Raw genomic sequence first — 17,446 nt, forward strand, 5'->3', positions numbered from 1 at the left:
GCAAGCTTTTCACAGATGCTAGGGGCTGACTCCAGGTCCTTTACTTTACTAACAGCACCGTCTCTGTAGCACATGAGTCCTTGCAGTTCTTACAGTGTACCTCAGTCTCATGCTCAGTGGGTGCAGTAACATTTGAAATAGACGTACTTTGAAATGCAAGTCACACTCTATATATAACTCTTTTATTGCGTGATTTACTTATATGATAAATTTTTATTTGCTATTGAAGATTCCAAGAAATGCAAAAGAAAAATTTTTAACTTTTATCTTGTTTTATAACAGGCAGTTTTATATGACGACAAAGGAGCATGTCTGGAAAGTTTGTTTCTTAAGTGCCTTGAGGTATTTTAATGTGTTTACCTTATTTCCCTTGAAATTTAAAATTTAACTTAGATACTTCTCTGTGACTGTTGTTAACGGTTTAGTCATAGTACTGACGCTGTTAGTTATAGCCGGTATTGTTCACTTATTAGCGCTGCACCTTGTGCTAACACCTTTTATTATTTCATTTATTTTTCATGGCAATGTTGTGATGTTTTTACATTAGGAGTGTAGCACAGAAAGGTTTAATAACATGTTTATGCTCATAGAATGGTGGTTACATATTCAAACCCAGGACATGACTCTAGAATCGGCTTATATTAGGTGAGATTTTGTTGTGCTAGGGATGGAACTGAAGGTGTCATTCATGTAAAGTCTGTGTTCTACCACTTAGCTCTGTCCTTAGCTTTCACACAGAGATTTGATAGTCTTTGTGAGTCATTGCCATTTAAGTATTTTCTTAAATACGTATTTTGTGTTTTTCTCGTATTTGAAGAAGGAAAGGAATTGAAGGCATTAGAACCATTCTGGGCTCCTTTCAGGCTCTGAAACAGCTCCATGACCTGTGGCCACTCATAGCTGGAGAGATCAGTGTTGTTCTGGAGATTAGAAATTATGTAATATAACACCATGCCATTAATATCACTATGTGAATACTTGGGCATGAAATCTGTGTCATCCATAGTGGCTGTTCTTTTAGGTTTATGACAAGAGAGTCTAGGAGAAGCATTTTAGTAGGTGCTTAATTAATGTAGCTACTGTTGTTTTATCCTAAGTAGTTTAACATTTAATATGATAAAGATGTATTTTCTTTTTTTCTTTTTTTGGTATTTTTAGAGAGGGTTTCTTTGTGTAATAGCCCTGACTGTCCTGAACTCCCTTTGTAGACCAGACTGGCCTTGAAGTCACAGTGATCTGCCTGCTTCTGCCTCCCAAGCGCTGGGATTAAAGACTTGCACCACCACTGTGCAGCCTAAGATGTATTTTTTAAGTTGATAATCTTAGTGTTTTACTCTAGAGTTGGTGGAAAATTACTAAAATGACTCAATAATGCCCCTTTCTCCAGGGACTGTGATTATGTATATAACTAAATAATATTTGTGATAATTATGAGATTCTAATTCGTATATATGAGGATACGGAATTGATAACTAATGGCTTTGGTTTTTTAAAAAACTGTATTTACTTGTATGGATTCTAAGTGAATTAAGTGAAAGGAACTAAGTGAAAGGAAGCATTTTTAGCATGTGACAACGGGCCTCAGTAGCACCGCAGTGCATACTGCTGAATGAACAAATTAGTGACGTTTTATCCCATTGTTATCCTTTTGTGTGTGTGGCTTTTTGTTTGTTTGTTTGTTTGTTTTGGTTTTTCGAGACAGGGTTTCTCTGTGTAGCCTTGGCTGTCCTAGACTCACTTTGTTGACCAGACTGGCCTCGAACATACAGAAATCCGCCTGCCTCTGCCTCCCAAGTGCTGGGATTAAAGGCATGCGCCACCACGTCCAGCATGTGTATGTTTTTGATGGTTAGCTAGAGCATAGTAATGAATAGTTGAAGGATTTACTGATTGATTTCTTTAGCAACTTTGTTGAAAGTTAATTGGATCTTGCTCATTGCTAGTGAGCCAGCTGGTATATATGGTATATATTAAATTACCTGAATGCACAGATTTGATGTTTTTTACTTAAAATGTAGGTGAAACCTGGAGATGACTTGGAAAGTGAGCGATACTTAATCACAGTTGAGGAGGCCAAGACTGCTGGAAGCAGAGCTGTTAACCCTGATGGCTCTAGAGAACCACTGGAGTCAGGCCCAAGGACAGTTACGTCCTCCAGCCGGTCTCTTGGATGTCAGCCTTCTGGCTTAAAAAGGAAGGCTTCTGTAAGTTTTTATGTGGAAACTAATATTTGAATGTATAGTTATAAAATTATTTTTAAAACTAGTAAATTTTTATCATGGGTTGCTATTAAAATGGTGCTTTATAGTTTGCTTATGTAACAAGTTAGGAAAGTTAGAAAATCCAAGTTAGAAAAGTCTTACTAATAAATGTTTATATTTTAACTTAGCAAAATTTAAATATTATTTACCTTAGGCAAAGCATACATAGTCTTTGTTATTCTTTTTAGCAAATTAATTTCACATTTTCCTTAGAAATGATTGTATAGCTAATGATTGTTTTTATGTGTTTAGGGTTTTCAAAGGCCATATAAGGTACCAAAGACAGTGACTGTTAAAGAAAATGGTGACTCAGCTGCCTCACTTGGTGATGTGAAGCCTGGCCCGACAGTTCTTCCCCCATTCTCCAGCACACTGCCTTTATTTTCTACTGTTGGTCAGAAAGATATAAATCATACATCAGCATACAGTGAGAATATTGTCACTTTCAAGAACAAAGAGAGAAGCGACATGCCTTTTTCACTTATCTCTCCATCCTCCAAGATTAATTCAGACACACTAGGCAAAGAGGACAGTTTTTGCTTTCCTCCCAGTTCTAACACCCAGCATTCAGATTCTTTACTGGCCAATGAGCCCATGAGAAGAAATAGTTTGGGTTCTCACTGTCCTGGAGTTTCACAAAACCTCAGAAGCAAAGCACAGATATTAGCTCTTCTGAAATCCAGCTCAACTAGCATGAGCAACGATCTGCATTGTGAGACTACAGGACATTTTCCTAAGGTACAGCCACAGGGGTGTTTGAAGATTCCTTCCAAGCCAAAGGAGGAGTATGCTGAGACACAGAGCACAGGGCAGTTATGCTGCGAGCTACCGTCTGAACGTCCCACAAGAACTACAAGCCGGTGGACCATGTTTTTACCCTCACAGAGATCACCTGCCTGTTCTGCTAGAGATGAGGATGATGCAGACGACAACCTCGGTGCCCAAGAAGAGGTGGACATTTATGATGCGGACGACAACCTGGGCGCCCGAGAAGAGGTGGACATTTATGATGCGGACGACAAACTGGGCGCCCAAGAAGAGGTGGACATTTATGATGCAGAGGATAAACTGGGAGCCCAAGAAGAGGTAGACATTTTTAATTTTTCTGAACTTTTACTACAAAAAAAGTCAGAGCTCTTTGAAACCTGCACTGAAAAGGGAGAATTGTACAGTGAAGACAAGCCAGTAGATAATAATTGCCAGTACTGGAATGAGGAAGAAAACTTAGCACCTTCGTTCTGTGAGAACAGCCCTTTACTGGACAGCTATAGCAGTAAAGAAAATGTTGATTTATTATCAGAATCTGACATCCAGAACAGTAGCCAAGTACTTTTTAATCAAAATGACCAGATATGTACGGAAGGGTCACTTTGCTCTAGAGACAGAGTTCAGGTGGCAGACACAGCCCTGGAAGCAGAGTGCAGACCAGTGTCACCATTGCCAGAAAGACATACACAAACTGAGACTGCGTCTTCTCAAAGAAACAACTCTGAGCTCTCTGATGATATTGCAGACATGCCTGCTAAAACTAACGCTGAGAGAGAAACTCTGAATACTAGTCACAATCTGCCACAACCATTTTTGGAAGTTTCTTTTAATCTGAGCAACTTTGAGACCAGTGACACCGATGAGGCATCACAGGAAGACAGCAAACTCTCCCAGGATTCAGACAGTTGGGGAAAGGAGATTTTGCTTACAGATGATTCATGTGTTCAGAAGAGCTGTGGAGATATAGGCTGCCAAGAAATTGCACGAAGACACTTGCCACTCCCACCGCTTGCTGGTGTCAAGCCTAAAGAGGTCCTTCCTGCTAATGAGACTCTGTTGTCAGAGTTTTGTGATAGAACCTGTGTGGGTTTTTATGCAGGACCTCATGAAGATGCAAACCCTGGAAAAGCAGTAGAGGAGCAGTGTGATGACCCAGGGAGCAGTTTGGACTTATCGCTGGAGTGGAATGAGGATGTACAAGCAGACAGCAAAGAAGATGCTAATAAATCTATCCAAAGAAATGACACTAATTACGGTATTGTTTCACCCTCAAATAAGCCCAAAGGTATAGGTACAAGCTTACATATTCCTTATCTTTTAAAGACAGTTATTAGTCCGGCTCCTGAAAACAGTGACCTGTTCTCAGAAGGGACTCAGCCTCAGCCTTTTATGTTGGGAAGCCATGTAGGCAAAAATGGTGAGCAAGTTTTATCGCCAGTCTCTAGCAGTGACATTAGTATCCAGCCATTGAATGCCACTCAGGATCACTCTGAATTTTGTGAACTAGATGAATCCAACACGCAAGTTTCTAGTTCTTTATTTTACCCTGTGGGAACAAAACAACCTTTTTACAAAGACATTGAAACATATATTTCTGAATCTGAAGGATTAGGAAGGATTAGAAGTTTGCAGTGTGATCGTTTTGAAATGGAAACTACACAGAGAAGCCAACAGTCCTGGGCTACTTCTAGAAATTCCTCAGAACTTTCTGAAGTCATAAATAACATGTCCCTCTTAAAGTCACAGTCTGAGCATAGCACAGCTTTAGGAAGCTTGGCAATACTGAAGAGAAAACATGCCTTTCCACATGAAGTTTGGCACATACAAGACCCAGATGACAGTCCTAAAGGTTAGAGTCACCTATCTTGATTTGGATGGTTCCCTTTGTAGCTAAAAGGAAGGGAAGACTCTTGTCTGCTATATTCGAGATTTACATACATGGTGGCAGAACGTGGTGGCTCATGGCTATAATTGTAGCACTTGGAAAGTAGAGACAGTATTAGGAGAAATCAAAGTTTTCTGCAGCTGTGTAGTGAGTTTGAGGCCAATCTGGGCTGCGGAAGACTCTCCCTCAACAAATGGGGCTGAGGATCACATGGTGTAATCTATATATTTCATAATGACAACTCCAACAGAGGATAATATAGTAAAGACTAAGTCTACCACAGTTCCTCAGTCTACTGAGCTGAGTCTCCAGGGCATCCTCCTTGGGCATATGTAGAACATATATTGACAGGTATAAGCAAGGATATGTTCAGGCTAAGCATACTAACCCAAAACCCTAGTGCTTTCCCTTTACACGCCTGTACCCCCATCCCAAGTCTGGTGGTACATGAGTGCCCTCTGCTGCATTCTGTAATATTTCTTGATTCCCACAGTGTGAAAAGGCCCTGACTCAAGGTGTCATAATATTTTACTCCCTAAATTGCACAGTGCATACCAAGTAGTTGCCAAATTGCCACAACAATGTTACTGCCCGCAAAAAACTATCAGCTTTGTAAGGTTGAGCCTCTCAGATTTCACAATACCTTTGTTTTTAAAATATCTGTATTATCAGTATGCCCGGCTAGCAATCACTTAAGACACTGACACTTGTTATATTTTATAGCCTTAGTTAACCTGGGACAGGGCAGACATTAATCCTCTAAACTATTTCCCGTATCCCATGCCATCTGATTCTAATAACTTCTATCAAGCTACCTCCCACCCATAATCCCAAGTACTTGCTAATGTTCTTCATCTGGGCCAGATCTTTCATCCATGCCTGCCACAGGGTTTTCTTCCACCTAACTCATGGCGACCTTCCTCTTCTCCCTTCTTGGGACCTTGTCATTTTCCTGGGGGGGTGGGTCTTTCTCGCCCAAGGATTCCTGTCACTTTAAGCCGGTGTGTGTATGGGGGGAGAACCTTAGCCACACCTATCTCAGTTGCCCGGCCCATGTGGGATGGTGGATGGCTTTTTATTAATTAGCATCAAAATTGATCAGACCATCCCCCCAACACAATACTGCCATTTTCACTAACTCTTCGGCCATTGCTCTGTTTTTTAAATGACTGTTGGTCTTTTTATTCTTGACTTACAATCATTTTTTATGTACTGGCAATATTAATCCTTTATGATATCAATTGCTTATGTGTATATATTTGAATTTTTGTTTGTTTTTTGGTTTTTCAAGACAGGGTTTCTCTGTTTAGTCCGGGCTATCCTGGGGCTTGCTCTGTAGACCAGGCTAGCTTCAAATTTAGAGCTATGAGTGCTTCTGCCCCCTGAGTACTGGGATTGAAGGTGTGTGCCACCACCCAGTTTATGTGTATGTATGAGTTTGTTGTTGTTTTATTTTTTATTTTTCAAGACATGGTTTCTCTGTGTCACAGCCCTTGCTGTCCTGGAACTTACTCTGTAGACCAGACTGACCTCAGACTCATAGAGATCTGTCTTCTTCTGCCTCCTGAGTGCTAGGGTTAAAGGCATACATGCCACCACCCAGCATGTGTGTGTCTTTTAAGATAGCATATTGCTGTATAGCTCCTGCTGATCTGTAATTTATGAAGGTAAATGAACTCTGTGATAACCAGTATTAAATAAAGCCCTTATTTAAGTAATTTTTTAAAAGTATGAGTAAATTATTATATATTACAAGATTCCTTGAAATGTGGTTCAATTAGATAGTGGTTATAGTTGGTTTTCTAAAAAAAGTTAAAATAAAAATTTTCATAATAAAATGAGTAGATGTAACTGGTTTATAAGCGAAAATAAGAGCATAGCATTGTAACATGAAGATTTGGAAATACAGCATTTTATTATGAGAAAATTATTTTTTTCATCCAATTGGAAGAGGATTACAGTTCCTTCACGTTAGTTGAGGCCATTATGTTCTGTGAATAGCTTGAACACCAAACTATCCAATCATTGGTCACAGACATCAAGGTTGGCTTTCTGTACATGGCTGGCCAGAACATTTTTATCTAATCATCAACACACAATTATGTCTTTACTTCAAGACCACTTTATTTAAAAATTTTGTTAACTTATTAGCATTGAACTCACAGCCAGCAGCACCATGACTTGTACATGACAAAACAATCCATATGTATTTCACTGCAGCAAACATCACAGTTGTCACCGCTTTTTTCCTTCTTTTTTTCAGAGACAGGGTTTCTCTGTATAGTCTTGGCTTTCCTAGACTCGCTTTGTAGACCAGGCTGGCCTCGAACTTACAGAAATCCACCTGCCCCTGCCTCCCTGAGTGCTCCAACATGCCTGGCTCTTTCGCATATTTAAAAACACTAGATAGCACTAACTTTGGTGGACTTTAAAGTAGTGAAATCATCAATAAAACCACAAAAATGTAAAAATTTTCGTACTAAATTGACTGAAATAAATACTTATGTGCATAGTGTAAAATAAGGCAGTGTGCTCTGCTGCTGGTCTGCCACCTGGTCTGCCTCATACTCTGCTTTCCTTTGCACAGCTCTTTCTGTAGTATATAGCTCAGCTTTGCTTTAGGCCTCAGTTAAGGTCAGATGGATTTAAGATAGGGTTAAATAAATTGGTATCCACCCCCATCCCCACCCTGTGGTTGTACTAGCAATAATGTTACAGTTTTATTAGCTTTCTTGTTCTCAATAATTGGACAATACTTCATTTTTCACATTTGTATTATAGATAATTATCTATTAGTTTAGAATATATTATTTTTTAAAATAGGCTGCTAAAAAATGCAAAAAACAGGTCCCACTAAGACATAATGAACAGTGAGGGAACTGGAGAGATGACTTTAACACTTGAGAAAAACTTGCTGCTTTTGCCCAGGATCCAGCTCTGGTTTCTGACATCCCCACTTCCGGCCTCTGTGGGCACCCAGCATGCATATGGTGCATATATATGTGTGTGTAGACAAATATTCATGCAAAATAATCTGTCTGTCTGTCTGTCTGTCTGTCTGTCTGTCTAATGTATCTGAGACAGGGTCTCTCCATGAAGCCCTGGCTGTCCTGAAACTCACTATAGACTAGGCTGGCCTTGAACCACAATCTGTCTACCTCCACTTTCTGAGTACTGGGATTAAAAGCATGTGCCCACACCTACTTTTAAATTTTGTTGTTGTTGTTGTTGTTTTGTTTTTCCAGACAGGGTTTCTCTGTGTTGCTTTGGTTGTGCTGAATGAGCAGGATGGCCTTGAACTCACAGAAATCTGCCTGCCTCTGCCTCCCAAGTGCTAGAATTACAGACATGCACTACCATGCCTGACATTTATTTATTTATTTAAGAAAGTAACCAGTAATGTTTTCATCCTAAGTATATTGAATCTTTGCCTTAAGAACGTACCAGCCTACACAGAATAGTCCACTGAGTATTAACTTACACTCCAGATTAAATGACTACCACGACATTACTTTTTAAAGTGTATTACTTGAGTTTTAGAAGTAAATGTTTATTTAGACACACCAATGGCTGTGGTAAATAAGGTGTTTAAATCTTCTATTCCAGCCAGGGGCTCACCTGCCACAGTAGTTCCACAGGCTCTGCTAGAGCGTCCTCATGAGCATCGGGCTTCTCAGCAGGTACATATGTAGCTCTCTCTAAACTACTGCACTTTTCTTGTATAAAAAATACTGATGTTTTCATATGTGTATAGTATATACTTTGACTATACTTTCTTATTACGATCTTCTGCCCCATTCTGGTATTTATGCATATGTATTTATGCATTTAGGTACCAGTTACGCCATATGGTTGATAAGATTTCTTAGGGTTACTATTGCTGTGATAAAACACCATGACCAAAAGCTACTTGGGGAGGAAAGGGTTTGTTTTTAGCTTTCATTTCCAGCTAACAGTCCATGACTGGAAAAGTCAAAGCAGGAACTCTAAACAGGGCAGGAATCTGGAGGCAGGAACTGATACAGAGGCTGTGGAGAGGCCACTGGCTTGCTCCTTGTAGCATGCGCAGCATAGGTTTTATTTGTTTGTTTTTTTAAAGATTTGTTTGTCTATTATGTATATAGTGTTTTGCCTGCATGTATGCCTGCATGGCAGAAGAGAGGACCAGATCTCATTATAGGTTATGAGGCACCATGTTGTTGCTGGGAATTGAACTCCGGACCTTTGGAATAGCAGCCAGTGCTCTTAACCTCTGAGCCATGCCTCCAGCCTTTGTGTTGGTTTCTCAAATCATAGTTTCTCTCTGTGTGTACCACTACCACCCGGCTTCAGCCTTCTTTCTTATAGAACCTTAAACTACCAGCCCAAGCATGGTACCACCCACAATAGGCTGGGCCCTCCCTCATCAATTACTAATTAAGAAAATGCCCTATAGGGTTTTCTATAGTTGATCTTATAGAGCAGTGGCTTCTACAGAACAGCCCACTGAGCTTTGAACACTCAGTTTCTTTTCTAGCCCAAAGTTCCAAAGTCCTTCCACAGTCCCCAAAGCACAGTAGTCTGGGCCCTCCTTTATCAACTAATTAAGAAAATGCCCTACAGGCTTGCTACAGTCCAGTCTTATAGAGGCATTTTTCTCAGTTGAGGTCCCTCCTCTCTGGTGACTCTAATTGTGTCAAGCTGACATAAAAGTAGCCACCACAAGAGTGTTCTGTAATTTATACTAGAATTGTGACAATGCAGAAGGTCTCAAACTCTCTTGATTCATGACTCTCCTCACAATTGAGTTTCGCTTTTAAATTTCATTTCTTGGCCTAAAGAAATGTATAGTAGTCCATTTGCTGAATGATGATAAGTGTGTGTGTGTGTCCTGGTAACTTAGCAATTAATTATCAAGCAAACACAGCTCTGATTGCAGTGTATGCCCCTGTCAGGTACTGAACAGCACCTGTGACCTCAGAGTAGAGTAGGTGACCATTCTACTTCTTGTTCCACATTGACTTTCCTTATAATTGCATTTGTCTAAATTGACAATTAGCAATTTCTAAATGAATGTTGCCTAGAGGGAGACAGAAGCAGCAGCATGGCTGCATATTTGAGGCCTATGCGCCCTAACCTACATAGTGAGTTAGGGCCACTGTTGCTACATGGTGTGATCCCATTATAAACCTTTTTTTAAAATAATATTTTTTTATTTTTTTACATATGTATTTATGTTATTATACATATATAAAATAAACTACCATCACAAAACTTAAAAGATGCTGAAAAAATGGCTCAGAACAGTGAGTATTCTTCCAGAGTACCCAGGTGACTCACAGCTGGGTGTAACTCCAGTTTCTGCAGGATCTAATGCTCTCTGCTGGCCTCCAAAGGGATTAGGAACATACACAGTGGGCAGACATACATGAAGACTAAAACACCTGTATACATCAATTACACAATTTTTAAAAATTGAAAATCTCAAAACAGAAACATGATGGCCTTGAAAGACTATAGAGGGGTCAGATGTTGAAACTGTCCTTGAGTTAGTTACTTTGGTGTCCAGAGATGATGTGTGTTGCTGTTTCATTTTGTGGAGCCTCCTGGGACTTCACCATGGCATCCTGGAGAACCTTGTTATCAGTTTGGGAACAGTGGTAGCAATTTCAGAGGTAATTGTGCTAATTAGGATGAGTTGAAGTTCTTAGCAAAGTCATCAAGATTGGTGTTGGTCAGTAGGATACTCTTAGCATTTCTCGCCAGGAAGCTCTCATGGCACTGCCCTTACTAGTGGCTAGGGTTGTAAGAAAAGAAAGGCTTTATGGTCTTTCCATCTCCTCTGCCATGTTCCTGGTCCACTCAGTGACATGTAAATAAGGCTCTAGAGGCTGGCCACAGAGCCGGAGAGGGTATAGCAAGTGCGTGCTCTGTGGTGAACACAGTTAGAATCTCCACAGTTCTACTTTGTGTTCTACCTTGCCATTTCTATGCTGTTCTGTGTTGGACCAAGTGTATACTAATATTTAAGTAGGGGTGCTACTGTACACCAAAAGTTTTCAGACAAGGGACTCTTGCACAGGACCCAGGCTTGAGTCCTAGTACCCACACAGCAGCTAAATGTCACCTATAACTCCAGTCCCAGATCTAACACTCTCTTCTGGCTTCCAGGGGTCCTGTACACATATACATGTAGTGCACAGACACACATGCAGATGAAATATCCATATACAAAATAAAATATATGGAAAAATTGACACTCAGTACACATATGGTTGAGTTTGTAAATAATGACCGATCCTGAACTCACTAGTCTATCACTGGAAGAATGCTGCATGATCAGACAGAACAAGGCACTTACTGAAGATTCCCATCAAGTAAAGCAGATGTAGGTAGAATATTAAGTCAAGAATTGTTTTTATTGAAATGAGTATGTCTTTAAATTTAGAAGAATAATTTCAGGTTGGGTCCATAGCTAAAAGACAGAGCACTTGCCTCACCTGTGTCCCATCCCCAGCAATACAAAATAATCTTTTCAACTGAAGCTCTGTGTAGAAAAGCATTTAGGGAGCCACAGCAGTCTGGACGCAGAGGCAGTGAGTTCGAGGCCAGCCTGTCTATAGAGTGAGTTCCAAGACAGCCAGGGCTACACAGAGAAACCCTGTCTTGAAAAACAACCAACCAACAGCATTTAAGTTTGATTTTCCTTTCAGATGAGCTTTAGGATCTTTACAGTAGATTCAGGGTATGTATAGTGTCCTTCTGTTAACTCATCCACTTGGGATAAGTCCTTCTGGCCTTTTTAGCTAGTTTATTTTCCCATCTATCGGGCGAGCATTGTTTCCCTGTATGGAGTAAAAATGCTAAAATCCTCAAGAGGGCAGCAGAGAAAGCCATTTGAAACCTGAAAGCAGAGCGCGCTGAGGAAGTTTCTGAGGCGGTAAGTCTGTATTGCTGTTGCACGAAGACTCAGGTATAGTTGCAGAGACCTCACGCTGCACCTCATAGTTAAGTCTAAATGTCTGCAGAGCCCTCAAGCAAAGTGCTGCTGCTTTGCTTTTCTTCCCTCTTTTTTATTTTATGTTTATGGATTGCTTTCTGTATAATAGGTACTATATTAAATGGTGGTGATTCTTAAAGCAAGAAGGTCTGTGCACTCGAAGGGCTTACAATACATTAGTATATAATAAGGGGGAACATCTCTATATGTATGCATTATGAATATATGTCACACTTATGACATTCTTATTTCTAATAATTTCCCTATAGCCTGTTGAGTTTCAAGGACATCAGGTGAAAGGATCGGCCACTAGTGGTGTAATGGTCAGAGGATACAACTTACAGCTAGGATGCAGTCAGCTTCCAGATAGCGTTGAACATGAAAACTTCATGACTGATACTCGTGTTTGGACACCAGAGTTGCCTAGTACTTGTATGCAGACTGATTTCTTGCAGGTAAAAGTCATTTTTGTAGTTGCATTTCACCAAGTCATTTTCTTTTTTCTTTAAAAAAGTTTTTTGAATTTGTTTATTTTGTGTGTACATTTCATGGGATTGGATGCCCTTTTCTGGCTTCTGTGGTACCAGGCATGCATGTGGTGCACATACATAAACACATACAAAATAAAGTTAAAAAAGAAAAAGAAGATAATTGAGGCAAAAGCAGTTATCATAACATTTATCTTCTCTGCGTGTATAACCCAGTAGTAGTAAGTGCATTTACAGTGCTTTGAAGCAGTCTGCCAGAGCTGTTTGTCTTCACTTGAACTCTTAATTTTCTCTCTGGTGGTGCCAGGGACTGAACCTAGGGCCTTACAGTGCTTAGGCAGGTGCTCTACTTCTGAGCTGTGTCCTGTCCCTGTTTCCTTTTTTTATTTTGAGACAGGGCCTCCCTTCATACATTGTCTAAGCTGATTTGAACTCACTCTACTTCAGAGAGGCCTCACCTGATCTGTTTGTCTTGGCCTCCTGAGTATTGAGATTAGAGACCTGTGCTACCAAGCCCGGGTCTAATTTATTTTTTTAAAACATATCTTTATTCTCTTATGGAATATTTTTGTGTATGTGTGCCTGCGTGCATGTTTGTATGTGAGCTAACATGCACAGCTCTAATTTCTAACTGTAATTTAAAGATATTTTATATGTATGCTGTTCTTATTGGAGTAGGATCATTTTTCATTGTGGTTTTGATTTGTATTCTCTGTTGACAAATGATGGTGAACATCATTTTATATATCTATTAGCCTTTTGTGTATTTAATGTATAACATTTATATATTGTTTGAAGGAATCTGTTTAGAGTTTAATACTAGTCTGGCTAAATAAGTTTTAGGTCAGAGAGAGACATTGTCTCAAGAAAGAAACAAAGAAACAAAGAAAAAGAAAGAAAGGAAAAAAAAGGTGGACAGACAAAAATTGAGCTTTGTTTGGCTATCTACCTGGGGTACATAAAGATTTTTAAAGCAAAGAGAGAGTTTAGGGAGAGAAGGAAAAAGACAGGTAAGTGGGCCTACCCCAATCTTTTCCCTTTTATGTTGTTTCAGCTCTGCACATGCTAGGCAAGCTGTCTACCACTGACTTACACCCTCAGCGCCATTCACCACCTTAAAATCCTATTGTTGGGTGCTGAGCTGTTTAGTTATAATCTCTTGTCAGATGAATATTTTGCCAGTATTTCTCCCAACCTATATGTGCTCTCTGCTGATTGTTTCTTTTTCTGTGCAAAAAGTTCTTAGTTTCTTAGAACTCCTTTTTTACTGATTTGTTTGTTTGTTTGTTTGTTTGGTTGGTTTTTTGTTTGTTTTTTTGTTTTTGGAGACAGGATTTCTCTGTGTAGCCTTGGCTGTCCTGGACTCATTTTGTAAACCAGGCTGGCCTGGAACTCACAGCGATCCGCCATCCTCTGCCTCCCAAGTGCTGGGATTAAAGGCATGCGCCACCACTATTTTTTTCCCCTGACATATGGTTTCTCTTTGTGTATCCCTGGCTCTCCTGGACTGACTTTGTAGACCAGGCTGGTCTCAAACTCACAGGGATCCACCTTCCTCTGTCTCCCGAGTGCTGGGATTAAAGGCGTGTGCCACCATGCCCTGCCCTAATTTTTATTTTTATTGCCCCTTGCTTTTGAGTTATGTTGTCTCCAGAATGGAGTCAGTTATTACTGAGCCCTCCAGTAGCAGGATTATGAAAGTATGTGCCATTTCATTAGCTACTTGGAGATCATTGGTGACTTTGACAAGAGCATTTGCAATGAAATAGTATGTGTAGAAACCAATTCAGAGTAAATTAAAGAATGAATGGGAGGTAGGAAAGTAGAACTATGGCTAACTCCTAAAAAGTATGTTATCAACCATTCAGCCCCTCCCCTTCACCAACCCCCACACAGGCTGGGAATCAAATCAGGGCTTCGCACTTTCTGGATAAGTGCAAACAGATACTCATTTTTCTAACCCCCTAAACAGACATTTCTTGGTTTTTTTGTTTGTTTGGTTGGTTGGTTGGTTTTTGTTTTTGTTTTTGTTTTTTTCGAGACAAGGTTTCTCTGTGTAGCCTTAGCTGTCCTAGACTCACTGTGTAGACCAGGCCGGCCTCACCCTCACAGCAATCTGCCTGCCTCTGCCTCCCCAATGCTGGGATTAAAGGTGTGTGCTACCAGGTCCAGCCCAAATAGACATTTCAGTTGCAACTACCTACTGTCTGTTGTGCTATCAAAATAGGACTGTGAATAAAAGAGGCAAATTCTTGTCTTCACAGCATTTACATGCTAATAAAGTGAGACGCAATAAGCAGATAACTGCGTAGCACCTGCAAGGCTTCTGTGCTTTGAGTGAGCACACAGCTGGTCAGGGGTGACAGCCCCGGTAGGCCAGGGCTCTGTTCTATATAGGTAGTCGCCTTCTCTGACGACGTGACACTGGAGCAGAGATGACAGTGCCATGCCAGTACCTAGAGGAGGAGGAATCTGTGGCAAGAGACAGCTGGCCAGTTGGCAGAATAGTGAAGAGGAGTGAGTGAGGTCAGAGAGTAGGCACGGGCCTGTTCAGGTAGGGCCTGTGAGATGTCACAGAGCTGCCGTGTACATTGAGAGAGACTGGGGCCAATCAGCGAAACAACATTGGCCAGTCGTGGAGAATGTGCTATGAGAACAGGGTGAAATACTTAAGTATTGTTTTTGTAAAAATTTTAATTTTATGTGTATGGCTGTTTTTCTTGAATGTATGTCCACACCACTTGTGTGTTTGGCGACCAGGGAAGCTAGAAGAGGGTATTTGATTCCCTGAAACTGGAGGAGCAGATGGTTGTGAGCTGCCATTTCAGAGCTAGGAGTTGAAGAACAGATCCTGCTTTTAACTGCTAAGCCATCTCTCCAGCCCCTTGTTTTGTGGCTTAATCCAGGTCTCTCTGTGTAGCTGGCTGGCCTGGTACTCAGTGTGCTGACCAGGCTGACCCTGAACTCGCAGAGATCTGCCTGCCTCTGTCTCCAGAATGCTGAGACTGAGGGCCTGTGACAACGCCTGGCACTTTTTTATTGTCCACTTGACTAGGCCTAGGGTCACCTGGGAGGAGGGAAGCTCAGGTGAGGAATTGCTTGGATCAGATTGTTGACTGATGTGGGCAGTGAAATGCCTGGGCAGGCCGATGTGAGCTGTGTAAGAGCCAGCAAGGGGTGTTCCTTCATGGTTTCTGATTCAGCTCCTGCTCGAGTTCCTGAGCCACCTTCCCTCAGCAATGGACTGTGACCTTGAAGTGTAAGCTGAAATAAACCACTTCCTCACCTTTGGTCATGGTGTTTATCATAGCAACAAAAGGCAAACTAGAACAGCATTGAGTGCAGCTGTCATTAGGTTTTGATTGGTTAAAGTGCAGTACAACTTAAATGCTGTTCTGGTGTGAATAGCAATGAGTTAATTATATGGCTGTTCAGATCTGATGAGTTTAAAAGTCCCTGTACTTGGAAGAAATGTGCTGAAGTGTGTATGTCTTCTATGGATAACCCTAAGTCCAAAACATAAGAGAAAACTGTCCAGGCCTTGAGTATGCAGGGATACAGTTTGCACAGGTCCATACATGAGAGGGGACTTGGATTGAGCCCCTTAAAATGGAAATTTACCTTTAGAACTAAGTCCTCATTATAGAATCTGCCCAATCAGAATGCCAACCATTTCACAATAAATTCTAATCTTTATCTTCTGTACTTACTGTTTGTTTTAGTAGGTTTTTCTTGGCCTCAATGTTCTTTGCTCTCAGTGTACTAAGAATAGCTACTTCTAGAGGTTACTAGTATTCAAACAAATAGGAAAAGATGCAGTAAGAACATCTTAGTTAGTGATTTTCTTTTTTTCTGGACAGGTGATTTCACCAGAACAAAAGATCCCTGCACTGAACCCTGCGCCTACTTTTTCTTTTGACACAAGAAATGAAGATGCTGTGCGTGAGTTCTCTGAGGAATCTCTGGAAAAAAAGACTTTCCCTGGTGACGTTCACTTTCTCAGCTGTTATCTGTGAGAGTGTACTGGGCTATGAACATCACAGAACCCACTGTCTCTTCCTGTGGATGCCCCTCCTCTAGTTCTTTCTTCCTCGGCTGTCTCTTCACTAACTCTGAAGATGTACCCGCTGTCCACTGTCGTGATACTTCTTGCAGCATGCCAACACTTGACTCCTCTTTCTGTCCTTCGGTGAAGAGACTCAACAAATGTCTCATCAGCACCACTGGTTAACCTTAGCAAACGTCTTCATGTCCTCTTTCCTTTGGGATGCTGACAGTATCAGGACCTCCTCAGTGGCTGATGCTATCATGGTTCTCAGGCCTCAAGTGGTTACATCCATTTTGACTTTTCTTATAAGTCATTTTCTGCTTCTTGAAAAGTGTAATATTCAATAGCATCTGTTCCCACTAACTTCTCTTTTTTTTTTTTCTGATAATTTCATTAATGCATATTTTTCTTAAAGTTAGGCTCAATGACAGGCAAAGTTATTGGTGATTGGTATTTTCTTGGTTGTGAGTGGATGATTAATATAAACAAGAAAAAATTTCATGTGAATCAGTTGTTGAGTTGGTGATAACTTCATGGTTGTGTCTGGTTGAGCTCCCTCTCCGGCCCCCCCCCCCAAAAAGAGAGGGTTGGAGGAGATGTGAATGCTGAATGCGGTGGGTATGAGGAGGATCGGTACTTGAAGGCGGTGTTTGTGTGGAGGGGGTCGTCCTCTGAAGCCAATCAAAGGGAGTGAAGGGCCTTTCATGGGGATGAGTCTTTGAGTTCTCTAATAGAGTTTTACTTTCTAACACTGTTGCTGAGTTCACTGTTGGCTTATAGCCTAACACTTCACCAAAGAGTATCCATTGGCTCAGTTACTGCCGTGCCACCCAAATGATCATCAAAATGTATTTCCTATAAAATAGAGACTGTGCCAGGCGTGGTGGTGCATGTATTTAATCCCAGCACTCAGGGAGGCAGAGGCAGGTGTATTACTGTGAGTTCAAGGCCAGCCTGGTCTACAAAGCAAGTTCAGGATAGCCAAGGCTGCACAGAGAAACCCTGTCTCAAAAAAAC

General features: G+C 40.9%; 1 protein-coding gene across 1 annotated transcript in view; it reads left to right on the forward strand.

Moving 5' to 3' along the window:
* Zgrf1 (zinc finger GRF-type containing 1) overlaps positions 1–17,446 on the forward strand; it is a 50,880-nt gene that overhangs the window by 4,927 nt on the left and 28,507 nt on the right. Inside the window, exons 4-10 of the mRNA XM_051165698.1 lie at positions 283–342; positions 2,019–2,204; positions 2,514–3,212; positions 3,348–4,396; positions 8,519–8,594; positions 12,163–12,348; positions 16,242–16,365. Of these exons, the coding sequence (XP_051021655.1) occupies positions 283–342; positions 2,019–2,204; positions 2,514–3,212; positions 3,348–4,396; positions 8,519–8,594; positions 12,163–12,348; positions 16,242–16,365 (2,380 nt within the window). The remainder of the gene's footprint in view (positions 1–282; positions 343–2,018; positions 2,205–2,513; positions 3,213–3,347; positions 4,397–8,518; positions 8,595–12,162; positions 12,349–16,241; positions 16,366–17,446) is intronic.

This window comes from Acomys russatus, chromosome 23, assembly GCF_903995435.1.
Source record: "Acomys russatus chromosome 23, mAcoRus1.1, whole genome shotgun sequence".
NCBI lineage: Eukaryota > Metazoa > Chordata > Mammalia > Rodentia > Muridae > Acomys > Acomys russatus.